Genomic DNA, 27116 nt, shown 5'->3' with positions numbered 1-27116 from the left:
TGGGACATTGTAGATATAGCAGAAGATCAAAATACGCACTATCAGAAAACAGGCTTTAAATAACTCGGACTGAAGTCGAATAATCTTGATTCCCATATGTAATTGTATGGGTACAGGTGATTAGGGTTGTTGTACGGTATAACAAGGGACTGATTTGGTGGGGAAATTTAAACGTAAAATTGAATTTAAATATTTTTAAATTAATTTCTCATAACTCATTTCAAATAAATCCATAATTCATTATAGGTCACTTTCTAAATAAGTAAGTATTATTCTTTTATAATTATTTTATAGTGAGTCATATAACATATTTTATTTTTCAATATTGTTTAAAATAAATACATAAGCAAAATAAATTTACTTGGTTTTCGTCTCCTTTTTCTATTTTAAACATTATTTATCCCTATAAATAGTATCAAAATACTTAAAAATTACTTCTCTTACTTAAAATATGGATTTTTAGTAATTTATTAAAAATTATATTAACTGAATCATTAACATTATTAGACAAATACAGATTAATTTAAAATATTGATGTTATTTTAATATCACTATTGAATTAAAATTTATTCTATTAATCACTTACAACTGTACTAGAGAAAAAGTTCAGTAAGATATTAATTAATATATAAACATTAAAATTGCGATAAATAGTATGATAGTTATATCTCAATTCAAGATAAGGAGCAAATTGTGTGTTTTTGTTGTTTAAGATAAATAAATATGACAATATTTTGTTAGAAGCATTTTATTGTCAGCAAATTGATAATGAAGTTGTTAAAGACGATTTTACATTACACAGCATACAATATACAGGGGTCCACCAAAGGTAATACGTAATTTTACCTTATCTTAGTACAAAAGTTGACAATCATAGAGATACAAATATTATGTATTGAAAATATTTACAAGACATTAATTTTAATTAATATATAAACATTAAAACTAATTTAAATAATTATTATATCTCGATTCAGACAGGCTGTTTTACTCTCAATTAAAAGAAAATGAAACAATGTTCTCTTAGAAGTGTTTTATTGTAAACAATTTGATAATATATGCACTAAAGACGACTGGGACACTTCATAGACCAGATTTACCTTAATTTAACTAGACATTTTGTTGTCTCGCTAACTTTAATAAATTTATCTTAGGATTGTGGCATTTACTTACCTACTTAATCTCTAAATTAAAATTATTTGGAGGAAGGTGAAAATAAGTAGTTCAGTAAAACTTTATATATGATTACTTTATTAAATAAAACAATATATACAAACCTTATAGAATTTCCCTTTACATGTGCTTGATCCTTTTCACTGCCTGACATATCTGCACAACTTTTATCACTCTTTGCAGCACAATATGGATTTTATAAAACGCATGAATATTTATAGTGAGTGGTTTGCAAGCACAAATTGTGATAAAAGTTGTTTTTATATTTATAATTGAAACAACAATAAATTATATTAAGTTTATTATAAACAATATTAAATTGACTATGGTATATTTGAAATGGTTCTAATAATTGGATTTACTTTAAATTTAATAAAGATTTGAGTATTTAAATAATCTTTATAAACATATAAAAAGCCATCTTTGTAATATATAGGTATAGGTATAATAGGACACATTGATACATCAAAAACTTATATCAGACTTATAGCTTTTCATTTAAATTAATATAAAATATTACTGTAACAGTGTCAAGTAAAAAAGACAAAACAAAAAGCAGGGTGATGTCCTCTTTTAAAGTTGTCATGTAATAAATATGTTTCTTGATTTCATTTACTATATAATACAATTTACCAAAAATTCACACTATTCAAGAAACATTTATCAACACCCTGTCCTAATTTTTTATCCAATAACAGCAAATATTTATCTTAATCTACCTATGTATACAATATTAACTTTTGTAAGTATAAGTTTGTAATGTTTGAATATGTCAGTGTGTAAATGGTGTACAATTTATGCTAGATTATGTAAAAATAATAGAAAACAAATTAAATATTCTCAATATAAAACAAAAACAATTGCCATTAGGCAGTCCAACAATTTCTACTTTTCACACCACAGATTTTTACAAAATAAATGTCGAAAAACTTGTCACATCATTGGAATGTATACGGAAAAATAAATTAATTTACCATATTTTAAATACTCGTACAAGAGATCAGAATACCACACACACATACATATCTACTTAAACTAAATTGTCAAATATATCTGAAATTTAGAAATTTTGTACACGTTTTGTTTCGTAAATGCTGTACAAACCACTCCATATCACGAGGAACGGATGCAATGTGCAAAGTAAATGTTACTTTCATTACATTTAATAAGAACTAGTGATTCCTAACAACGCGTAATGAAAATTTAACAACTAGGTCATGGTTTTTGGATAAAAATTAATGGGTACGAGTTAATTCGATACCGAAAAAATTGATGAATGTTTCGATGGGAACTAAAATATTAAATCTGTGTTGTGTAAACATGAAATTCCTTGGTATTACATGAATAATCTATTTATAATTCTAATAGAAATAATAGAGTAAATTTTAAATGAATATGTACAGGCAAATTCTGAAGCACATCACAGTATCCAATAACTAAAATATTACATAATTATTATGAATTAATGAATGGAGAATCAGTGCATTATATATTTGACAGAACATTGATATATAACTATAGGAGTAGGACATATACAAGGTGACAAGAGAATCTGTTTTAGCCCCACTTTTTCATCCTCCAAAAATAATAAACCGAAGTGAATGATGGTCCAAGATTAGGTTGATCAATCTAATTGTTGCGAAGGCCCGATGACTAGATTAGTGTCAGATTTAACAGTGTCGGATACGTGTAATTCAATTTATTAAAAAACAATTCACCCTAAGAAAATGTGGGGCTAGAACTATTTTAATGTCAATATACGAGTCTCAACATTTAACCCGCAAATTCAAAATATTATCGTACAGTCCCATACCCATTCAAATATCTAATAATACTTTTTAAAAAGTGTATAATGTAGAAATCACTCCCACATATACGCGTTCATATAGAATTTGGAATCACTGAACAGATAAAATTTGATTTAAGTCACATCAAATTCATTAACAATTTATAATAAGTGAAATCATGCATGCCTTAAGCTTATAACCATTTAAATGCAGAAGTCACTTTTATTTTTTATAATAATTATAAATATTTCTCTAATTTATATTGCACATAATTAAAGAGCAATTAAAACTGAATCAACAGATTAAAAATTGAGACATAGTCCTTAAGACAATGGTAGAGATGGGGTTGCGGAATGGTATGAACTGTCATGCAAATAAATCAATGAGTCTTAATTTTCGGTACTAGACTACATCCTAAAATTGATGTGCCCGTCCTAAAAGTGACCCTTGTCAAGTCAATTTCAAATTTGAATCAGTGCAGCAATTGATTAAAAACTAAAATGTCTGATAACTATATAGTGTAACAATGTCAGTTTTATATTATACATAGGAATTTTATCAAAAACAAACTATGTATACTAAAATGCCTAGTCGGGTGCTACGCCATAACAAACAATATGCAATTAAAAAATCATTGAGAAACTTGCAAGTCAGTGTACTTTCGGGGTTTATTCATTTATTATTAATTTTTAAACCCATGAGTCTTTTCCAGCGGGCAAACTAGTGAGCGGTAGCTGTTGTGGTTGTGTTGTGGGGCCCTGTTGATTTAGGCTTGCGTTCCCTAGGCTCGGTTGACGGTTACGCTTCTTTTCCATGTTGACTTGGGCGTACAATGGTTCAGGTTGTGGCTGCACCTGAGGCTGATGCTGTAACAGAAGCTGGTTAAGTGGCAAACGGCGGGTAAGCTCACTTGCAAGGTTTAGGCCAGTGCCAGGCAGCCAATGCTGGCCAGGGCCTCATGTTTTAGCTCTAGCAGCAAACTAAAGGCTACACACTTACAAATGACACAATAAATCTTGACGAATACACATTAAGACAATTTCTGAGACGGTACCACAGTTTGGACAAACAACAGTTGGACAGTAGCTCACGTTTTATTCAGTCAAATACGGTTAAAACATGTGACATCAATAAATTATAAAATTGTACTTTATTATTCAGTTTATTTTTATATTAAAATAAATGCATACACAGAATTATTATTAAACTAGGAGATTGTTACAGATTAAATCATTTAATACAAATTACAGAGACTCTACATCTCATTAAAATAATATGAAGCATTTTCTTTAGCTTATCCTGCCTGTGACTCTAACAATAGACTTCTTAGGAAGTTTTCCTTAAGATATGATGTTACCATGTCATTTGAAAGCGTGTCTGTGCAACACAGCTGCCACATGGCCTTACCTGTCAATGTCAAATAACCAAACGCCGCAACGCTATTGACGAGCCGCCACCAGCTTTTATTACTGCACACGGCCGCAGCTGCGTTGCCAAGGCCTTCGCACACTGCCAAGTTTGCCTCCACGATATGCCCGAATTACAAAACAAAAAGGACAAGAAAAAAACGAAAACAAAAACAAATCGGCCCCGTTCTGACCGGCTGCCAACACCGCCATCACTCATCTCAGTCATCAACCAACCCAATCAATCCATACTATACACTATTCTAGATACAGACACGGCTAGATAAGATAGATAAAGGAAGACCTACAGTATCCGAAAATGAGATGAGTTCAGAATCATAGATAAAAGTATATTGTAGGTGTTGTACATAATGCTAACATTTTATACAGTGACAGCAATTAATGAATAGATAAGTGGTAACTGTTTGCTCATAGTTAACAACCCAAACACCAAGTTTGCTATAATTTCAACCTAAACCATATAAAGCAACCCACTCTCCATTAGTAGTAGTATTCCTTAAGCGTAAATAATGAAAACGGGCCACAAACTTTTATTTATAGATGTATAATAATAAATGCTGTGTTATTCTGTTGTTGTCACCAAACGACAATTTGTTTATCCTCGTAGCAGAGCAACACCTTCACTTATTAATACAAAATGTTACCTATGAGAAACCCATCGTGTCACTACCTATTCATTAATCTGTGGCTACTCTTATAGCTTGGTGATTACTTTTAATTTGACTTAACTGAACCGTAGTATAAATGTAAAAATTTGGCCATATAACTGATGAAACTTTTCTTACATTATACAAAGCGTCAGTCAGTCTACGTGTCTATTTTTCGTGTCTGTTGTCGGTAAAAATAAAATTAAAAAAAAAAAAGAATTAAATCCGCACTGTTATTGAGGCAGTAATTGGTTATTATACTAAATTCCCCTTGCTTTACATGTTTTGTTTTTTTGATGTACATGAAATGTGTATGTGTGTGTATGCTTTACAAGTCCATCAATACTTTGGTCTGCTCACTGTTCACTACTCACTCCAAAATACACCTTTGATTTACTTCATACTATAAAATTGACACAAGGTGAATTAAACAAGGTGAGTTCGTTTCAACCGTAACTTAATTTCCAAGTTAGTGACTTACTGGTGGAGGGTTTGGGCCAGGACCAGGCGGGTATGCACGTCCCAAAGATGATGAAGAGTCTGGATACGTCATATCCGCCATAGGAATTTCATCATTCTGTAAATACAAATTAAATCGTATTTATTTAACAAACTTTATTTAGAATTTTTTAGCTTTAGCTTTGTAGAAACGTATAACATTAAATTTGAAATTTCAGTATATTACATAGAAAAGTTTCAACATAATTTAAGCTAATTAATGTTATTTACCCTTTGATACAAAGAAGGAACGCCGGCACCTCTTTGAGGAGGAGCGTTGCGTTTCATGGTTCTATCCTCGTATCTTGTGCCACTTTGGGAAGCCATCGGTCTATTTAAGGTACTATTTGCGTTGTTAGGCGAATTAGGTCCAGCGTTGCGGGCGGCCACAGTCTTCGTTACGAAATCTTGCTCCTTCCATCCGTGTTTCTTATAGACATCCCTGAGCTCTTGGTGTTGCCACATTGTGAATAACACTTGGCCAGCGAATTTGAGTACACGCGGGGTGTATTTCTGTCGTTGCCGCGTAATAGTCATCAGTCTTTCCACACCGCCGGCTTCTAAAAGGGACCGAGAAAATTCGGCGTTTTTCTTAATTACTTCGTTAAGCGTAGCCAGCACTGCCGCAATCGTATCATCCGATGTGCCTTGATCGTGTTGCGGATTACCCGAAGGTAATTTTTGGACAAGATCTCGCATAGCATATTTTCCTATTAACTCCTTATTTCTTTGATCTATGGCTAAGTTTCTAAGGGCAGTCGCTACAGCACACACTACTCTATCTACCTCCATACGAAGGAGCTCCACCAATATTGGCAGACCCTTCTCTTTACGTACGGCTGCTCGTATTTCTATACTGGGCTGCCAATAGCAAGCTGCCAAGTTTTGAAGGGCTCCCGCCGCCGCTTCCAGCGTTTCAGGGTTCGAACAACTTTGCAGAAGGGCCAGGTAAGACTGGACAACATCTGGTTGCCACAACAGTTCCATGCCTCGCACAGGCTCTCCCCGTGATGCGGAACTTCCAACACCTCCCGAATTAGAGACTGATCCACCGAATTGGCCGTCTTTATCCGAATTTGTGGACTGCGATTCCTTTTTCTTTTTACTTCCACCAAAGCATCCCAAATTCTCACCTGTAACGTAATCAGTCATTTATTATAAAGTCAGCACTTCTCTTCAACTTGAGATCATTAGGGCTACCTCAGAGGTCTGCACATCCAACCTTAGGGTAGCCCCCAATGAAAATCAGAAGTCGAAACATGTAGGGCTTTAAAATAAAATGAAATAATAGCAGGGTAGTACTGTTTTTAACTCTGAATCAAAAAATTATTGATAGTACCTTTTGACGAGTTGGCGGCCGCAACTCTGCTTTGGGTGGGCAAAGGATTCTTATCGTAGTTCGGATCGTCGACCTCCTGGCATCTGTACGAAAGGTTTCTGAGTATGCAGACGCAATTCTCGACGATTTTATTTCCTATATTTGACTTCTCTATGGCACAACGTACAACAAACAACAATGCGTCCACCAATCCCTCGCATTCCCTCAATTTGGCTCGTGCATATTCACCGGCCGAACTGACGTTCCTGAGGACTCCGGAAGCATTTCGGAAAACAGTCGACCAACAAGTCTCACCGTGATTGCCCTGAGGATCCCACCCCGAATGCGGAATTATTATGTAGGTTACAATCGTAAGAACGCCATCATCGATGATGTTTTTCTTCAAGTCTTCGCACGACGACATGTTCCAAATGACGCCGGTGACTAACTCCTTAATTTCGGGCTCGTTTGACCTGCGCAATAGAGTAATAAGCGCGGGTATGCCTCCGGCATTTTTAATTGCCCGTTTGTTCTCGTCGTTTTGTCGGCCGTAAGAAAGGTTTCTTAGGGCACCGCACGCGTTCCTGTATACTTCTATGCTGTCGTGGCTTAATAATTTCACAAGAGGAGGAATGCCTCCCAATGCCCTAGTCTTTTGTTTGTTGGGGTCATCCATGTAACACAAATGCTGCAAATAGGCGGCAGCATTAGCTTTGATCACATTGTTGGGGTTATTGAGAAAGCCAATCACTTCAGTCAAATTGGGATCGCGCCAGCGCATCCCCCTTTGTTCGTCATCACCCCCAATGCTGCCCGGCGAAGAGATGTTATGTGATCTGGGGTGCGTGTTGTGGCCATGCAATGACATTTTGTTGATGTGCTTCGAAAGCTCCTCATCTTCGAACATGCGCATCGTCGGTCCTACGGGTACTGGTACGGGGACAGGACCGTTTAAACTGTCTTCGTAAGGACGTGTATCGTATGTTGAACCTTGGATGGGATGGGCTGGAGCTGTACCATATGGTGATGGTGACACGTATCCATACACAACTCCCGGATCATCTTGGTAGGGATCTAAGCCTATTGGACCTGCTGGTGATGGTGTTACCCTGAAAATATCAAGATATTGCTTCCTTAACGATTTTCTTCCAATCAAAAGAATGTAGATATAAAAGTCAACACAGAATTAGTTTCCCTAAGGGTTTAGATGAAATTCCAAGACGAATATTTGGTTATATCTAATTTTTAAAGTCCAATATTTCTGCTGCTGTCCCAACCTCTGAATCAAACGACAGAATTGGACTGAATTTGGGACACCAAGTACCCTAATAATAATTTTTGGTGTAAATAAACAAATTGGTTGTTAAAATAATATATTTTAAATATGAGAGTCACTTAAAATGGTCAAATATTTTCAAAATATCCACTTACAGTAACATTTTTAACCCGGTATTTTATTAAAAAATATCATAAATTGAAAGAGTACATTGAAAATACAGGAGAGTTAGAAATTACCTGTAATGTTCTGGTAGTTCGTCGTATCCACTGGTGAGATACTGGGCGTTAGGCTGCGCCGCTAGGGGCAAAGGCGAGGGATCACCGCTGTGTTCACTGGGACTGGGGGACGTGGTGGCCCTTTCCGCCCCCGGTCCATATGCCATGTAAGCCCCGTACGGATTAGGGGGGTAATGGTCATAGTCTTGATAATGTGGATGCTGATGGTACTGTGAATACATGTGTTGCGATGGTTGTTCTATGTAGTCGACGTATTGTGACGGGTGTGGATACAGCACCGGAATGTACTCGCCCGACTGTTCACCCAACTGTTGCACCTCTCTGACTACCTTCGTCACACTGGTGACCTGCTGGCTCGTCTGCTGCTTCTGGTTTCGTACTAAAGGCTCATCACTATGTACAGACATGTGACTTGAATTTGGCGAATGCTCAGAGTGTCCATTGCTGTGCGTGTGGTAAATACCTTCGTTCAATGAGCTCGACACATCGGGACCCCTAATAATCAAATAACAATTGTTACTGCCACTGACGCATTCACGTTTCACAATCAGATCAATTCATGCGCCACAAAACTTACTTATACTGCTGCATTTCTGGAACCTTCTCGTGTAATACTCGCCTAAAAATAACAAACATGATTTGAATGCACAAACTTAATGAAATATAAGTGGTTAATATCCCATTACCTAACTTATCTTACATTTTAGTCTATTATTTGTAATCAACCACAATATTAATTTTAAGATTACTTATAAAACTCTTTTATTTGTCCATAAATATGATCAATTTCCTTCAAATTAGTATGTAAAAGCTCAAACTGAAAGTAAGTATACGAACTTATAAGCTTATTTTTTTTTTAATTCTAACAATGTAATAATTTTTTTAAGTCTAATAATGTAATATTTATTATACTGCAAATAAAATATGACAAATAAACATACTGACAAATATACAGAGTGGCCGTGAAAGGTCTGTATAATATGCTACCTCTAATTCTAGATAATTTGCCTTATCTTAGTAAAAAAGTTGACAAAAGTTAAGGTGAATTATTTATCATTTTTTATTGACAGAAAAGTGTCTACGAGATAAAACTTGATATAAAGGAGTTTTTTAAGATGGAAAATTAAAATCTTGAATAAGTCTCCATAATTGGATATGAAGTAAACCATTGATTTTAGGATACCCCATAAAATATACTGTAAATAGTTATTAATTTTGACGCACTGTATCTCCGAAATTATCAACTTTCGTACTAAGTTAATATTAAGCAAATCACGTCGAGAATTTGTGATAGAAAACTTTTCGAAGACACCCTGTATACTCACATATCTATAAAATATATAATCACTGGCAAAATTTCAATAAATATAATTTAATAATGGTTTAGTTAGTTATTAAAAGAGATTTATTAGTTTAACACATATTTAAATACTTAACAATATTGCCAAATTTCAGTTAAGTTGAATAGAAAATCAATAAAAAGGCAACTTGTAATATAATCTTGTGAATGAATGCAATTGAAAATGTTATAACAATTATTAGAGAACCTAACCAACCTCAAAAAGCACAAGCAATGAATTAATAATCAGTTTTAGGTGTAATGAAAATGAAATAAAAACAAATAGGTGATGGATTATGATGTTATGCCTACCTTTGGGTTATTTCAGTGTGAGTGATGGTATGCTCTTGCCTTTGTTCCACTCTTCTATTAACCAAGCTGTTCGTCACAAAAGCAATTAAACAAGCAATCCAACAACCAAGTAACCATGCAGAATATGTTAAAAATAAAGTTTACCTCGTGTCTCGTTATTTAAAATAATTATTTCACCAACCCAAAATAAAACACTATAACACCAACCAACCATAAGTTTTGAATGACGAAAACGGAAAATCAGCATAATATACTCAGATATGTTTTTGTTTCAAGTATCAAGTAATTTAAAACTGTTCGTAACGTATAGTTGATTTTAGTTTTGTGTGATAAAACGGCCAACAGATCCACTCCTTAATCAAGCAACAAATAACAAACATACAATATATTATAATATTAATTTTAATACCTGGACGTATTTTAAATATAACTTATTTCTAGTTGTACAGACCAAAAACGTATTTTATCTGTTATCAAATATATAATAATACAATTATCTAAAAGGTGGGGTAAACTGGGAGATTAGATAAAAGAACAAACCGCATAACTGAAGGCTGTGAGTAATTATTTGTTAACAGGAAACATTGAACTTTTTATGACACATTAAATAGTTGTTGCATTAATCCCACAGTCACTTAAAAAGCAGACCTCAATCAATTTTACCTAGTTCAGTAAATTAACGTTAAATAGATAATTTTCACTGCTGGCCATTTTATAAAAATTTTTGAAATAATGATCGAATTTGAAAAAAGATTAACTCCATTTTATACAATTACTTACACACAAGAGTCCAGCAGTTGACTAGCCGACATCGTGTAAGTAGTGAATTATTAAAACCCTGTGACATACATGCAAACAGACATTAGTCAAAAGCAACCCTAAACCAATTTATTTCAAATAAACAACCGCCAGAGATCGATATAAAACTACATACTCTATCCGTTTACGGATTAAATTAAGCAGAAAATAAGATTAATTTGCATAATTCAAACGTGATACCGTTTTAACGAAATTTCTCGCACACACGTTTTCAAATAACCTCGTGAAATTCAAGCAACAACTTAAGGGCTGATAAAGAGCATTGTATGAGGAACTGGAACATAACAAAACGTGCCACACCGATTATCTACTAAAATTGTTTAATTAACTTCGTGTATTCTAGTCTAACTTTAGTAGTTTAACTTATGCTGAAAAATAGATGTTAATTTAATGTTTATTTGAAATAAATTATCATTAGTGCACCGAATAAGTGGCAATGCTTTTATAAATGTGGTTACGTTGTTATTATCAATGAAGTAGTGTTAACATGTGTTGGCCCAGCATCCAACTTACCTTGACTTATTTATCTGACAGAAATCTTCAGAGTATTTTAAACACCATATCGGTTTGAAGTCTCCGTACCTCGTTGATCTTAACTTCTGTAAACATATAAAATTGTTAAAAAATACGTTTTCACTAGGAAGGGGGCGGTATTGAACTGATCCTTGTTAATTATCAGTTCCAGAGTATATTAAACACCATTATGAATAAGCGTCACAGAATTTTAATGCCTCTTTCAACGGGGGTAGACAAAACAAATGATGATTTGGTGCAAAATATTAGTATTAATATCTTAACTAAACATTTGCCTCACACAAAAATAAGCCTTAAAGACATCAATGTTTATTTATTGGCTGTTGCAGTCAAAAAAAACTATAACCATACAGTTGTCTAAGTGAGATCCATCATTTCTGAGTTAAAAGTGTTGATAATATTCGAAGGTTATATAAGCAAACAAAATAAATACCAATAATCAATAAAATCACTAAAGAATATTACTTTGGGCAATATATTTATGTGTACAATATGTAATTTTTTTCATTTATTTATCAGTAAATGTAAATCAAATTTTAATGATTTTTGTAGTGAAGTAAGTAACTAAAAAATTTAGAACTTAAAACTATTATTATACACCTTCCACAATCTTATATTTATAGTTAGGAGGAATTAATTAACTTTTTACTTCACAGAAGTCTTATAAGATATTTTACGAAATTAATTATTTTTATATTTATTTGAAAATGTAATATTGTGAAATACATTAAGAAAAATGAAAACAGTGAACCAACAAGGTAAAATGTATTTATAATGCATGTGGAAATACCAATATCATACAAAATAAAAAAGGTCTCAACGTAAAAATATACATTACATTTTCTGATTACAAAACAAACACAGAATTACAAAGTAACCTTTGTTTATGTAATCAAAAATGATTAATATTAAATTAATAACAATCGGAGTAAAATTAAATGATGTAGATTAAAAAAATAATTAAAACATGATTCTCAATTAAAACGATAAAGTTCTACCTCGATATAACAAAGTTAAGATAATTCAAACCAAATACAAGACAAGGAACTAAACTGAAGTATCTACATTACATTTAAACTTCAGGCATTGTTCTGAACTACAAATAATAATCTCATTCAATGGTTGTAATAATAAAATAGTTTACTTTGTCATTAATACAATTTATTCTAGTAAAAATAATGGAGTTTTAGATAAAGTTATAAGGTTACAGTTATTTAATCAAATTTACCCTCCCGAAGGGAATTATTTATCCTTTATACTGATGTTAGTATTCGTTTGGAAATTGTGACAAATTGTATGGGTTACATTCTAAACCAAACATATATATAATCGCTTTTCACGGCGTTAACTGAAATATATAAATAGTTATTTAAAATAGAATGAAAATTGATGTAACTGGAAATTATTATAGTTTACATTAATAAAATTGTGACTCCAAAATGCTGATTATACTGTAGTTTTACATTCACAAATGATAATAATTTTCATATTATTATAAAATCTATAATTAATTTTAACTGTTTCTTAAAGTGCCCCTTTCCAAATTTTTAAAATGTTTGGCAGTTAGTGGCCGAAACAGGACACCGCATGCGAACGAAATACGACACATTCCCACCGAATTTCGTGTGAAGGTGGAGTTACTCAGATTTAAAATATTTAGTCGGGAATTTCCTAAAATTAAATAAAACATGAAATAAATATAAGTGGGGCGGGGCTAAAAATGTTTACATTCTTAGATAAAACGAGTGTAATAATAACAAGATCATAATTACAAGATGTTTGATTCGATAACGAATCGAGGAGGGTGTATTTTACGTAAACGTAATTAATCCCAACGACGTATTAGTTCACGTTTTCTAACAGTTTTGAAACAAACCTATCATGTTTTTGCCTTGCAAGGTCGTAGCTCGGACACAGATACAATGGAGACCCTACGTCACCAGTGAAGCCGCCACAAATACTAAAGCAGATCTCAGAATGTTGCCTTCCAGCTCTATCACATTTCTATCAAATAAACTTGTGCACAATAGTTTCAATGGGCACACCAGACATCACAACATTCATATAGTTTCACTGAGACACCGTACAAATCGGTCAGACATTTGACTTCGAGACATCAACTCGACATATCACTCCCACTCAAAGTGCATTCTGGGTAACTGCACCGATGTACTCGTAAACATCTAGTATTTACGTGTTTGTGGTGCCTGATGTGGGAAAATTCAATGGGAAAATTATTTTAAACACATTTACTATATCCGAAAACGCATAAATAAATAATTATTCCTTAATTTATTACTAAATTTACCATTTTATTTTAGCCATTTAAATTTAGCGCGTAACAGACATTTAAAAAGTGCGTTCCGAAATGCTGAAATAAAAACAAAGCTAATTCTTGAAACTAAAATCAAATTAATTGTGTTTATTATTAGTGATTGGACATGAATTATTTATTAATTGTAACGGCGACACTTAATAAAGCAAATAGTTTAAAGTGCACTTTTACTTTATTATTTAAAAACATGTTATATCTAGTTATCAACAATTTTCTGCCTATTAAAACATTACATTTTTGAAGTTTGCTCATAATGAATGAAAATATTTTGACATAACAATTTGTCTTTAAACAATATATTATTGATTTATTTTATAACAATAATGATTTACATAATTTAAAACGGGAATCTACATTTATATCAATTAATCTAAAAATAATTGAATAACTTGTTAATAGATGGCGCCTCAGAACACGCAATTTGAAAGTTTTACAGTACAATAGATTGAAACTTTCATATTTCGTCTTTCTTCATACTTTCACAATTTATATGTATAACAAAGATAAGGGATTGCGTCTATCGACATTTATAAATTTCAGTAGCTATCTTAGCGAAGATTAAAAATACAATTTATGTTAATTTTTATTGTTTATATCTAGGTATACCAAATTATTTGAGGATAATCTACTAAAAATAAAAAATGCGTTCCAGAAGTACATTAAAAGATATTAAAACCTGATTAATATTGTTACAAAATGTAAAAAAAAATATTTGGTATTACTAATTTTTTCATTATTTTAAAAGTGCGTCCTCCAGATATACTAATGCTATATCCAATTAAAAAAAATGTATAACGGATTTATTTAAATCAGAATTAGTGAATGAATTTAAAATACAGGTAAATTAATAAAAAGATTTAATATATAATTTAATTGTGCAGCAATTTTAAATCTTTAACTACTAGGTAATAATAAATTAGGTATAAGTAGTATAAATATTTCTAAAATAATACATTATTTACTCCAAGCATTGTTGAAAACATGGCTTGTAAAGGAAAATCTATCAAATTTGAGCCTAAAACTTGTCAAATATCTGTCACTGCATATGTCAAAGAATCAAAGACAAAGAAGGAACCAAAAGCTGTATGCAGCCGACGTGATATTGTTTTCAATAAGGTATCCCAACCGAATGAAAAGTATGAAGAATCATATTTAAAGGACTATACATCATTAATAAAATCTAGGTCTAAAAGAAGAAGATATTCCTCTTCCGAATCCTCTTCCTCAGACAGTGAGGACGACTCTAGATACCGGAAACGAAGGAGTCGGTCAGAGGATCGGATTCCTTCCGGTTACTATCGTCCCAAAAAAGGGGAAATCAGGAAGATAGGTGCACGTAGCCGAAGTCGTAGTGATAGTCGCAGTGACAGTCGCAGTCGTGTCCGATCCAGGTCACGAGGCAGAGAAGAGACTACTAGTTCTAGGGATCACCACAGAAAAAATGAGCCAGATGGTAGAAATTTCCATCATTTTGGACCGAATCAAATTCGGCCCATGTATCCGCCTTATCAAATGTACAATGGACCAATGTATCCACCGCCATTTTATGCCATACCTTGTTACCGTCCATTTCATCCTCCTCCTTTCCGCCCTAACATGTATCGCCCGAGGCATCAGTAAATCAAATCGATGGTTGATATCTCCAGATATGTAGGAGGAGTAAGAATAAATATCTAAGATATTGGAAAAATTTAAGTAATTGAATGAAAAACTACTTTTTTGAACTGTAATTTTTTGAACGTAGTAAATACTTACCGCGTAAAAAGTATAATAAAGTAAATAAAACAACTAATAACCATGTCATTTTAATATATTAAGCAATTAGTGTTGAGTAATTGGAAAACAGAGGTATTATTTTGTATTAATGATTGTATATATTATTTCATAAATATCATGCATTACTAAGGATCTATTAAGAGTATAGTGCTTATGTAAAAAATTCTATATATAACGATACATCCGCTCCCTTTATTTTTTGTAGATTTTAATATCTCTCTTTAATTTTGAGTACTGTAATGAAAATAGGGTGTAGAAATATTAATAATATAAATATTAAGTAAAGTTTATGTTTAAATAAGCATGTAAAATAAAATGTATAAATAAATTTATTTAATGAATCCAACAAAAACCATGAATATATTTAAATTATACAAAAAATATGTTTATTTTAAATACTTATATACAGGTTGATTCATCAGATATTAGGTGAAATAAATATCGATACAATTATATCAATTAATATAAGTATTGTTTATTTTAATTCCTTTTTTTCAAATTTCAAATCTTTTACACAACACTATCCAATTTAAATTATATTTAAAAGTAATTTTTGATGAACAATGCTGAGATTTTATGAAGCTTGTATTACTAAAATGTTGTTAATTCCTCGGTCGTAGATATTATTGATAATCTGTATTATTAATGTCCCATTACCGTGCATATAAAGAAATTATAAATGTATTTTGTGAAATACTAAACGATGATTTGAATAACCCTGTATATATTTTACCTGTAAAGTAAAAATTTTTTAAAATCTTATCACTCCTGCGATACATATGATAATGTGTATTATTAACAGTATTATTATATATTTTTACCTGAAAATAATATTGAGAATTAATCAAAGCAGTTGGAAATCTATTAAGCGCTGATAATTATCTTATTTCCTACGCAGTTGTACTTGATCGAAAACTTTGAATGTCATATTTTAATAAAAGGACTCTCATATGGCAATATCACATATTTCAGTAGTTATATAGATAACGTGATGAAGCCTATTTAAAGGCACATGAATTATTACTTTTAAATAAATATTTTATGTGTTAAAAACAGTTGAATCATTATTCTATTTTCATGCCTCACCCTTTCATAAGTTTCATTTATCACAAAAAAATTGCACAAAATATTAAAAATAAAGATGGTACCAACTACCATTTAAAAGTTACAAAATTTTTCCAATGTACATACAAAATAAAACATTTTAAAAAATATAAAACAAGAGAGCTTGAAAAACGCCTATACAAAAAATTATCAACATAATTAAATTTATGTTATTAAGGACATTTGAATTGTTGTTGCTCTCTACCATTTTATGGATTTTCAACTGAAGCTGAGTAATCTTATCTCCGTGTTCTTTGAGACTAGTTTCCAAATCATGGATAGCCAACATTATTCTGAAATAAATTTTCGGTTGTTGAATTCACATGATGAAATATGTTGTTTATATTGAACTTACCCAGAATTTGTTGTAGTCAGAGGTACTTTTTTAACAGATTGTGTTGAATCTGAATGAAACTCTTCCGATGTAGTGGCACTATCATTAACGTCAGCATCAGAAGACACTTGCTTTGGGGCCATTTTCCTTTTAGACACTTTTAGTGTTGATGACCTTGTTTCAACCTTTGAAATAAACGTGTGAGCAATCATTTTAAATTAGTAAATTTATCAAATTACCGTGTTGGGTTCAACGCTAATTATGCTAGCAGTTCTTATCATAGGAGTAGGATGTTTGGTTCTGGTTCCTATGACATAATTGTACTCATATTGATATAAATCATTTCGTGGGTCCCAAGGTCTTAAATCGGAATGTTTATACACCCACTGACCACTTTTCAGGTCTTGTTGAAAATGAACTGGGATCCACTCCTCACATTTTGCTTTCCTTTCCTTAGAACGTGCTAAAAATTAATTATAACATAGTTATCCAAATGTAAATTACTGTTATGATTATACCTCTTTGAGCCTCTTCTAGAATTGTCTTTTCTTCAGTTGCAGCATTCATATCGTCTCTCAGAATTGCTGCGGATACGTGTTGCCATAGTCTTTCAGACTCGAACTCTTCTTGCCTATCTAAAGGAACTGTATACCTAGTAAGTCTGCTTTTTCTTATTTGTGATGTTGAATTGAACAATACTTGTTGTTCACCGGTTCGTTTGTCTTTTATGTAAATAGTTCCATCCCAGTAGCCTTCGATGGTCGCAAGGGTTTCCTTGCCCAGTTTCAGCCTACCAGATATACAATTTGTTTGTTCTGGGCCACCCAAAAATGTCTAAAAAAATATACGTCAGACTTGTTTGCCGTAATTTGTGTTTGCCAACTTTGTACCTTTAATTTAAATTCTATTTCAGTATAATATCCAGTTTTTTCGCAATCTATGGAAACTTTCCCGCCAAGTTCCATAGTTAATGTACCCATTAAAATACCTTTACAATGTGCGTATGGAACCGTTAACCGATAATCTTCACCTCTAGGAAGTAAAGATAAGACGGCGGTGCCATCCAAAATAGCTGACGTGGAATTCCCATAAAACTTGGATCTCGCCAGTATGCTCGCACTAATAGAAAATCCGTCTTGACGATTCGTTACGTAAAATGCAGACACCTAAAGTACAAATAAATATTGTCACTGCGTTGTGGATCGTTAAAACTTGTACGTACTGGCGGATGGTGTGAAACTTGTTCTGCAAGGTAAAATGTTTTCGAGCCGTTTGGATGCAACCAATAGCAACGAAATGTTTCTCCTAATATAGGATTGTATGGCTTCTTTAAACCTCTCGGTTTTTTATACAGCCCTGACAAGTACCATTTTACAACAGTCTTCATTCTTGTAAAAGCATCATCTTCTAAGACAGCACTGTAAGTTGTAACAATTTGATAGTAATATGATTAATATGTAAATTTTTACAATACTTTACCTACTAAGAATATCTACATGATAATAAGAATCAGAAAGTTTATCTAAAAACGATCTAGGTTCCAAAATAAATGTTGGCAAGACTACTTTACTTAAATCCATTCCAGGCCTGACTTGCTTCACCAAATACCATATGAGTGATTTGTGTTCTTCAGCCAATTCTTCAACCTGGGCACCCATCTGATTAAAAAATGAATGAATGAAATATATACTATTATAATTTACTTAATTCGGACATACTTCTCCAAATTCCTCTTCCATATTTGAAACGTAAGGAGTCTCCACAGGATCCTCGTCGATTTCATCTTCCTTAACCGATATTTCTGAGTCAGAATCAGTTATTTCACCTGTACTGAGTTGTGCACCATTATCCGGTTGACTTATATCATCCAAATCTGCAATTATATAATTAGATTGCGGCGTGACATACTAAAGAATTATTAACCGTGATCGAAGTGCCTTTCGTAATCAGCTTCAGACCACTGGGTTTCGTGGTTAGTGCTGCCCGACCCCGATTTATTACTAACGGATCTGACCAGTGCCGAATCATTACGTATTGAAATTTCCAACGCATCCAGCCAGCACACCCCCGAAGCTTGAGACGAAGCCCTGAATATTGAATAGGAACTAGGCAAAGGTTGCACAACAGCACCTGAAAATCTTTCTATGCACACACAGTTGTTAAAACTAGAAGGTTTTACCTATGGTCTCATTTTCCGGACCACGAGGAGCCCAAATGGACTGATCCAATGGATTGTACAGTTTGAAGCAGAAACCATCTTTCTTACTTGGCCTCTCGATAACTTTACAGGAATTCAACAGTATTGTACCTACCCAGTGGCTACTCTGGAGAAGAAAAAAATAAAAACGTAATGAGTGACTAGAATTTACGCATGAATTCATGTCACTAATTTTAAATAATCCTTAATTACTTTTTTTTGTTACATGTAATATATTTCACAAGCAAATTAATTTTAGGGGTGTATTTATATGGTAATTTATTCAATTATTAAATATAGTTTATTACATACTCTACTAAGAGTATGGAAGATATCAAGTTGTTGTACTTTATCTGTGCTATGTTGACTGTACATATGTTGAACACGTATTTAACAAACTATGTAAACGTTAAAATTACAAAGTTAAAAAACTATTAAAGTAGAATAATATACAATCTGTACACAAATCACTAGAACATACAAATATCAAGCAGATAATGTAAGCAAACACATAAAGTAATGTTGTTAGCTGAACACCTTTCTGCCAAATAACAAGCTAAATGTTATAATTTTAAATTAAAAAAATTAATTATATTAATATATATTTATAACCACCCCAGAAGTTTCCTCAATTAATATTACTTAATCATATAAATAGCATAAATAATTTAATAATAGTTATATAAATAAGTACAAAATGACTAATTAGTAACGTACAAAATTTAAATGCCAATTAGATACATTTGCGGTAATTACAATGGGATTTCTATCTTAATTGCATTTCACCGTATCCGTACTTTCAATTTATCGCAACATTTCTACTTATGCAAATCTGTATAACGGGAAAATACGTGTGTTTTAAAATATTCCTCTGAACATATAGTTTATATAATGCTGACGCGAAAAAAAAAATAATATTTGTATTATAAATTGAAGTACCTATATAATATTTACTATATCAAACATAATGGATCTCTAAACTATTTAATAGTTTCCGGAAAGGGTTAAAAATATTCGGGATTAAAAATAACTACGGATTGTCTGGTGTTGTGTATGCTAAATTGTACTATTGATGAATATTAATAAATTTGTTAATAATAGTTAATGCTTCATAAAATTTAGATAATAATAACAAAAAAGTATCTATAATATAGCGAAAGTAAGTAATAAAATATTCAAATAAAATCGCTTAATAGTTGAGGAACTTCACTAAATATATGTTATCAAATATGTTAATGTATTATTTAACCATCCTGTTTTGCATAAATTTTAGATATAGAGGAAAGTTCATTAAAGTTAATGGACACTTTACACATCATTGTCGTATTTTAATTGAAACACAATAAGCAAGATACACATACATTAATTAACTGTGTAACATATTAAGTGCATTATGACAAAACATACCTTGGCCTTCGGACTTTTGTACAAAACTAGCAGACCTGGCTTCAGGACACACCACAATTTTGTCCATGATTTTAGGGTCCCTCTTATTTTAAGCCAGTCAGCTAGCACTACAACAGAAGGATTTAAAGAGTTCAATAGTTCATTTGTGACGCGTTTCTTTTCTCTTCGATAGTTCTTTCTTTGAGCCTTATAGGATTCTTTTCTGGTTAATTTTGAACTGACTTCAGGTGAATGTAGCTGAAATGGTCATGGTTTTAATTGAATAAAATGTTAATCAATGCAAAGCTTACTCTGTCATTAGAATGGAGGCTATCCAAAGTTTTTTCCATGATGTTTGTAACACCTAAGTTTTTAATTAATGTGTTAAACAGTAAATTAAAAGTTGAACTTAATACATACCAGGACTGGCAGGACCAGGGCTGTTGCTTAAGGAATCATTTGAGGGCAATTTGGGCAAGATGTTTAGAAGGGCTTTGGTTCTTTTTTCATCCGATTTCGCTGATGCCGTAGGGCCCTTATTAGATAAGGGTGTTCCGGGTTGTGTGAGAGATTCATTGTTGGTTGGTGTTAGATTCAGTCCAGTTTGGGTGCTCGTATTTGTTGACATTATTTAAATTTAATGTAACAATTAGAATAAACTTAACCTTTAACTTAAAAAACACCACTTTAATCACTGTACACTACATTTTAGACAATGTCTACAACAAATACATTATGAAAGTAGGGTAGCTCATTAATTATTTGGCGGTGTAATTAACTAATGTTGATATTGCAAATATCGAGCAATTGACATTGCCAATCACAACAACTGAAGTTGCCACAAATTGCATTTGTTTGATGTTCACTGTGCCAATCTGCAGTCGCAAAAATGTTTCGGCGCGCTCTATCGATCGTTTCTAAAACTATTTTATATTATCTACAGAAAATTCCTTAAAAATTTTAAAATAGCATATTATTAATGATGTATACTGTCAACAATTTTAGTCGTTAATGTATATTAATATTAGTTTTCAATAATACTTCAGTTCCAATTTATTTTGGGCTGCTAACATATTTCATGTTTCTTTTTAAAAAAAGTTTTCTTACTTTTTTTCGTCCTTTTATTTTAGCTTTTTAAACACTTAAAAATTATCGTAATTAAAGTTTACCTGTATAAATAGGAATTGGTGTGTTGTGTATAATTTGAAGTTCTGTAATTATTAATAATTTTACGACCAATACATTTATTATTAGAAATTCATCCATTACTACAATCAACGGCGATAAGTATTGATCTGAATCTTATCGTTTTATAAACAGTAATTAAATGATTTACTGTTATCTATTAAAATTAATAAAATCATAATTGATAGTGTAGGACAAAAATACTCGTGTAGTAGAGAAAATATTTTAATATACATTAATCATTAATTACAAAAATATATACATGAAAAAATGATGAAAGCTGGGTAGTTATCAGTCATCTATACTGACCATGTGGCCATGTACTGTGGCTGATTGATGATAACGTCTTCTGTTTGAGAAATCTTCATTGTCTTCGTTTAGTTGCGAGGAGGTCACATCTAAGCCTGGATGGACGGGAGTAACAACAATTTGTTCATAATCATTAACTCTTTTGCTAAAAATTATAAATAAACAACTTTGATAACAATATTGTTTTAAACGTTGCCTCACCCCATGCATCTAAGTAGTAGATTTTTGAACCATCTCAGAAATCTGAATTCTGAGGCCAGACCTGGCTTAACAGCCGGATTGGCCGTACCGATATACAACCACACCAAAAAGACGGCACCGATACAAACAATAGCGTATACCCAGTTGACTAATACCATTATGCAAATTTTCAGGGCGGCACCAAACAGGGACAACCATCTGTTACAAAGATTTGAATACCAGTTCTTAGGCTTTGAATGAATGTGAGGTTTAGGCGCAATTGGCATTGTTTCATTGCTGTCGTCTGGACTACTTGGCGAATTTGAACTAGATTCACCCTGAAATGTCAAGATTTTAAATTATGCGTGGCACTTGGATGTAGATTCTTACCCTGAGAGTTTTGTGTCTTGTGCGTTCAGGAAACAGTCTGTCCAAATCATTTTCATCAGACTCAATACTATAAGAATGATGGACTTTTGATTTGTAAAATCTTTGCTCTCTTTGATGCTGTATATCAAAGGTTTGTGCTAATGCAAAATATGAGTAGTCAATACAAGCGTAAGTTAATAAATAAGGCATTGTTACAATTGGTGCTAATGTATTTATTTCCCCGATTAGAATAAATGCGAAAGTTACTATAGCTACACATACCATTGAATACAATGGAACTTTATTTGGTCCTCTCTACAAAAGACAATTTTCATGAAATTTTACTCCAAGTCTGAAAATTATTATGTATAACTTACGCCCATGCCTAATATTCCAATACCAGGTATGACATTTTCTAAGGCAATTGATTGTAAGACACGTGGAGTACCGTACATGGCACCTAAACAACTTGACATAGATGACACATATAAACCAGCTAATAATAATACACGAATTGCTGAAACCTTGGCGGCAATCATAAAATCATTTAGCAGTGCAGATCTGACACATGTGGCTCCAAGGAATATTATAAAAACTAAGTAAAGAAACGTTCCAGTTCCGATAGCAGCCAAAGTACCGTTTGGAATATTTACAGATGGTGCTTTTAAGTCACCACTCATGTTAATTCCTGACAGAATACCAGTGATAGTTGGAAAAAATACACCGAAAACTGTAAACCAACTGTAACCTTCCGTATATTTACCCCACATGTTATCCCCCAAGTTGTTACTCAACCAGCCCTCAAAGCCATTTTCTAAAACAACGATTTACCTGTTGAAACCTGATTTACTAATTGATAAAGTTTGAAGTAATCCTTTCATTGTGACGTAGGAAAATTAATGCAATGAAAGCTTCACTTCTGTTGCTATAATTGTTTTTTACCTGTGTCAGTATGTACAAAGCTGCCAACCATAAAATCAAGACCTGCGAGTAGAAGAATAAGTAAAAGAATAAATTGTAGTTTAATGACCCATTTCACTCCCGCTACATTAATAACACTTAATAATAATACAGCTGCAATAGCAATGGTTTGAACTGCCCATTTTGAATCACCAAGACCAAGTAACTCGGCCATCGACTCTCCAAATCCGAGAACGTTCAGTGCACAACCAACTGCCTAGAAATATTTGCAATAAATTTAGATAAAATCAGTTGGACAACAACTTACTTGTCCAAAACAGTAAAGAAGTCCTAAGGATCCTCCAAATCTAGAGCCGAGTACATGTGCAATTACAAAATAGACACCGCCACTTTCAATACGACATCGTTCACATATTCCGACAGCCGACAAAACAGAAATTAATGCAGTGAACACTGAAAAACAGTAATTAACACTTTGGCACAATATCAAATGGTCTCTCTACCTGTAGCTAATACAATAACTATTGCATTAAAAACACCAGCTTCACCAACGATCCATCCTGATCTAAGAAAGACTATTACACCAAAAATGTTAATCAAGCAAGAGGTAAATACTCCATCCCAAGTGCCAAATAATACTGGTTGTGATATGAAAAAGTTAGATTTCCACCATGGTACATCGCCCTAAATTCAAAAAATCTTTGTATAAATATGAATTAGAAGTTAATTAAACGTTAAATAATATTGTTTAATAATTTTTAGTTCATTCAAGATTTTTAGATGTTCCTTTAGGTTTGAAGACCTAAATTTTGATAAAATATACACATAGTTACTATAATATTCTTATCTTAATATGTGTAGATTATTCAAAAGTTTAAAATTAAAAATATATGCAAGTAAAACAATGGTAATAAGTATGTGTACTTATAAATATATAATAACATTTATAAATAAATGTTTTGCCTTTTAGTAATGCTTGAACATAATTTAAGATACAATATGAAAACAAATTATTAAGGAAAAATCAAATACAATAGATATATTGACATTAAATTGTTAATTTTTCTTATTTTCTATATTAAAATACTGTCAATAATATACCTAGTTTCATAAATTAAAGAGATTAAGATTAGAAATAGTATTTTTTATAGATTTTATGATTCTTATCTCACTATTTATAATGTCTCTATACACACACATTAACCAAATCTAATAAGATTGATACTAAATTAAAAATTTTTGGTACTAATCAGATATATTTTTTTTAATAAAACACATGGATGCTGTTGTTTTTCCATGAAATCAATATGTTATCACATTATTAACATGTGTATAAAAAGTAAACAAATGACATCAAATGTTTAGTTGGCAAACCTAAACCACAATTATGAAACACATAAATGTTAATTTGTAAATAAAGTTAGGACACACATAAACAACCACTAATCAAAACAATTTGTCACCTGTTCTTCCGCAAACAACTCATTCGCCCCAGATGCTTGATGTCCACCAGCTCCATAATCATTGGACAAATCAACAAAACCACTTGTATTTGCCCTTACTCTCTGGGCAGTCTCCGAACCTAAACCAAATCTGGACCAGTCAATGTCTTTTCGCTTGTCTTTGTTCTGTGCATCCATATTTGAACTATAAAACTATTTAAATACGTGGTTAGTCATACATACACTATACATATTTCAAGTTATGTCCTTATATGAAAAATAAAACAGTTACTTACAGGTTAACATTAAAAAAGCATATAAAATGATATTGTATTGTTATTTTGTAGTCTCCATTTCGTTAATTAATGCCGTGCCAGATTAACTGTTATCAATAATTAAGACTTTGCATATTATCTTTTTATCATATGGTTTTGACAAACCTATTCATTGTATATGTGGGTATTTTACTACATATGTCATCAAACTAACGTCATCTGTATAAAAGTTTATAGCGGTGTTCGATGAAAATTATATGAATCACTAGTTACATCGAATGAAAGTTGCCATACAATATCTAATGGTACAACAACACGGATTAAAATTATTAAAATTTAAACAAAAGCAAATATTGCAATATATGCCATTAGAACAACATAAAATAAAGGTCCCTAATACATTTAAATACTTAAAATATGTTTCTATCCTTTTTTATTATATGTAAGTAGAAAAAGAAAGCGTGAGTCAGTGATGATCTAATTGGATGGTGTGTTCAGCTTTATTTAACCTCACTTACTAAATGTCAGAATTCTAACAAAAGCAGTCATAGATTTTAATACACTAATAATAAGATAATTTCCGTTGAGGGAGGTGATTTTCCCATTAACAGTCGTTCATAAATCTAAATTAAAACAGAAGCAGGATGTATGGGGTATGTAATTAATTAAATTTTTCATAACAAAAGTAACAATTTGAAATGCAGCAACCAGGGATGGGTCAAGCTCCTGGAGCAGTAAGCCCTGACGTACAGAATTGGTTTAATATGGTAGATAAAGATCGTTCAGGACAAATTAATTATCAAGAATTAAAATCTGCATTGGTGAATGGCCAAGGTGAACATTTTTCAGATACTGCTTGTAAATTAATGATTAGTATGTTTGACACTCAGAAAACTGGAATGATAGGCATAAATGAATTTGGTCAATTATATGCTTATATTAATCAGTGGTTGAGTGTTTTTAGAAATTATGACAGGGATCAATCTGGAGGAATTGAAGAAAATGAACTATCACAAGGTAATATTATTATGAACATAGATAATTGTTTTATTATACATATTAAATAATTAATACAAAATTGTTTATTTGAATCAAACACAGTATTTTACAAATTATTTAAAAAATCAGTCAATTGATTCCTACAATTTTATTTGTTACAGCTCTTCAACAAATGGGATTCCGATTTTCACCAGAATTTATAAAGTTTTTAATACAGAAAAGTGATCTAAAGAATCATCGAGTTATGTCTGTAGATCAGTTCATTGTTGTTTGTGTTCAAATTCAAAGGTTTACTGAAGCTTTCCGTCAAAAGGATTCTGATATGACAGGTGTAATAACAATTGGCTTTGAAGATTTTCTTAGCATAGCTTTAAACTGTACAACATAATTAATAATTAAATATACCTCATAGTATTAGATGTAAAGTTCAATTTATTTTAATTATATAGAAATTGTCTGCCTTTTTGAAGGTACCTGGTTAGCATTGGGCTTCAAATTATTTTATTAAATTGTATGAATTTTTTGAATAAAATATTAACTTATATTTTTGCATTTTAAACATTTTATCAAATATATGTATTTTTACTATAAATGCCTTTTTATTTTATAATCTCCATTATATGAGTCATAATTTATATCCTTATTTAATGGGGCAAATTTCCATTTGAATGTACTATACACACTTATACCCCATATTAAATAAAAAGACTAATACTTTAGTATAGTAAATTGAATTAACTTGACATTTTCAACCTTGGTGTCACTTGGGTTTTGTTCAGAAAAATTAAATTATTTGGAAGAATATGTAAATATACTACACAATTAATATTTATAAATAACTTACTAGACTGTTTCCATTTTAAATAGGGTACATAAAATGTCTTAATTAATATACTCTACTCTACTTTGGAGCTCCCAAGAAAATAAAGAGTTTG

The 27116-nt window shown here is 31.8% G+C and overlaps 5 protein-coding genes across 6 annotated transcripts; 2 read left to right on the top strand and 3 right to left on the bottom strand.

Annotated features, from left to right (window-relative positions):
• Positions 1-1228: 1228 nt before the first annotated feature.
• LOC109600088 (catenin delta-2) lies at positions 1229-13489 on the bottom strand. 2 transcript variants are annotated; one of them, XM_020016205.2, is made up of 10 exons: positions 13246-13489; positions 11349-11434; positions 10797-10854; positions 10017-10082; positions 8943-8984; positions 8366-8860; positions 6872-7959; positions 5764-6665; positions 5516-5611; positions 1229-3826 (listed from the first exon to the last, which is right to left on the bottom strand). In XM_020016205.2, exons 3-10 carry the CDS (start codon positions 10826-10828, stop codon positions 3650-3652), a joined length of 2898 nt encoding a protein of 965 aa, XP_019871764.1. In that variant the 5' UTR covers positions 10829-10854; positions 11349-11434; positions 13246-13489; the 3' UTR covers positions 1229-3649. The 2 variants fall into 2 exon arrangements, with proteins under 2 accessions (XP_019871764.1, XP_019871923.1); XM_020016364.2 differs by lacking the exons at positions 10017-10082; positions 10797-10854.
• Positions 13490-14685: 1196 nt separating this feature from the next.
• Positions 14686-15324, top strand: LOC126264338 (serine/arginine repetitive matrix protein 4-like). The gene has a single exon (XM_049961863.1). It carries the CDS (start codon positions 14686-14688, stop codon positions 15322-15324), a length of 639 nt encoding a protein of 212 aa, XP_049817820.1.
• Positions 15325-15498: 174 nt separating this feature from the next.
• LOC109608642 (oxysterol-binding protein-related protein 8) lies at positions 15499-21348 on the bottom strand. The gene is made up of 13 exons (XM_020025190.2): positions 20922-21348; positions 20813-20865; positions 20523-20759; positions 19098-19242; positions 18842-19048; positions 18637-18791; positions 18398-18576; positions 18141-18336; positions 17809-18084; positions 17437-17752; positions 17158-17381; positions 16940-17103; positions 15499-16877 (listed from the first exon to the last, which is right to left on the bottom strand). The coding sequence occupies exons 1-13, from the start codon at positions 21127-21129 to the stop codon at positions 16685-16687; spliced, it is 2553 nt and encodes an 850-aa protein (XP_019880749.1). The 5' UTR covers positions 21130-21348; the 3' UTR covers positions 15499-16684.
• A 547-nt stretch (positions 21349-21895) lies between these two features.
• Positions 21896-25372, bottom strand: LOC109593999 (solute carrier family 12 member 8). The gene is made up of 9 exons (XM_020009192.2): positions 25204-25372; positions 24929-25120; positions 23969-24149; positions 23773-23918; positions 23487-23721; positions 22922-23358; positions 22566-22859; positions 22197-22513; positions 21896-22140 (listed from the first exon to the last, which is right to left on the bottom strand). Exons 2-9 carry the CDS (start codon positions 25103-25105, stop codon positions 21978-21980), a joined length of 1950 nt encoding a protein of 649 aa, XP_019864751.1. The 5' UTR covers positions 25106-25120; positions 25204-25372; the 3' UTR covers positions 21896-21977.
• Positions 25373-25676: 304 nt separating this feature from the next.
• LOC109597945 (peflin) lies at positions 25677-26725 on the top strand. The gene is made up of 3 exons (XM_020013769.2): positions 25677-25835; positions 25887-26199; positions 26343-26725. Exons 1-3 carry the CDS (start codon positions 25827-25829, stop codon positions 26567-26569), a joined length of 549 nt encoding a protein of 182 aa, XP_019869328.1. The 5' UTR covers positions 25677-25826; the 3' UTR covers positions 26570-26725.
• Positions 26726-27116: the final 391 nt, after the last annotated feature.

The sequence above is a fragment of the Aethina tumida genome, chromosome 1 (assembly GCF_024364675.1).
Source record: "Aethina tumida isolate Nest 87 chromosome 1, icAetTumi1.1, whole genome shotgun sequence".
Lineage (NCBI taxonomy): Eukaryota > Metazoa > Arthropoda > Insecta > Coleoptera > Nitidulidae > Aethina > Aethina tumida.
The sequence above is the reverse complement of the archived record's forward strand: the minus strand, read 5'-3'. Positions and strand labels throughout refer to the sequence as shown.

Excerpts from the sequence above, each read along its gene's own strand:
- LOC109593999 (XM_020009192.2), bottom strand. The coding sequence starts at position 25,105 with ATGGATGCACAGAACAAAGACAAGCGAAAAGACATTGACTGGTCCAGA. Across the intron at positions 23,722-23,772 it reads TTCTTTACTGTTTTGGACAA|GCAGTTGGTTGTGCACTGAA; the intron begins GTAAGTTGTTGT and ends AAATATTTCTAG. Across the intron at positions 22,514-22,565 it reads CAAGACACAAAACTCTCAGG|GGTGAATCTAGTTCAAATTC; the intron begins GTAAGAATCTAC and ends TTGACATTTCAG.
- LOC109608642 (XM_020025190.2), bottom strand. The coding sequence starts at position 21,129 with ATGTCAACAAATACGAGCACCCAAACTGGACTGAATCTAACACCAACC. Across the intron at positions 17,382-17,436 it reads TCTAGAAGAGGCTCAAAGAG|CACGTTCTAAGGAAAGGAAA; the intron begins GTATAATCATAA and ends ATTAATTTTTAG. Across the intron at positions 17,104-17,157 it reads TTAGCGTTGAACCCAACACG|GTTGAAACAAGGTCATCAAC; the intron begins GTAATTTGATAA and ends TTTATTTCAAAG.
- LOC109597945 (XM_020013769.2), top strand. Across the intron at positions 26,200-26,342 it reads AGAAAATGAACTATCACAAG|CTCTTCAACAAATGGGATTC; the intron begins GTAATATTATTA and ends TATTTGTTACAG.
- LOC126264338 (XM_049961863.1), top strand. The coding sequence starts at position 14,686 with ATGGCTTGTAAAGGAAAATCTATCAAATTTGAGCCTAAAACTTGTCAA.
- LOC109600088 (XM_020016205.2), bottom strand. The coding sequence starts at position 10,828 with ATGTCGGCTAGTCAACTGCTGGACTCTTGTGT. Across the intron at positions 10,083-10,796 it reads CAACTGCTGGACTCTTGTGT|CTTGGTTAATAGAAGAGTGG; the intron begins GTAAGTAATTGT and ends TGTGACGAACAG. Across the intron at positions 3,827-5,515 it reads CTGGCCCAAACCCTCCACCA|CATCAGCCTCAGGTGCAGCC; the intron begins GTAAGTCACTAA and ends CTTCTGTTACAG.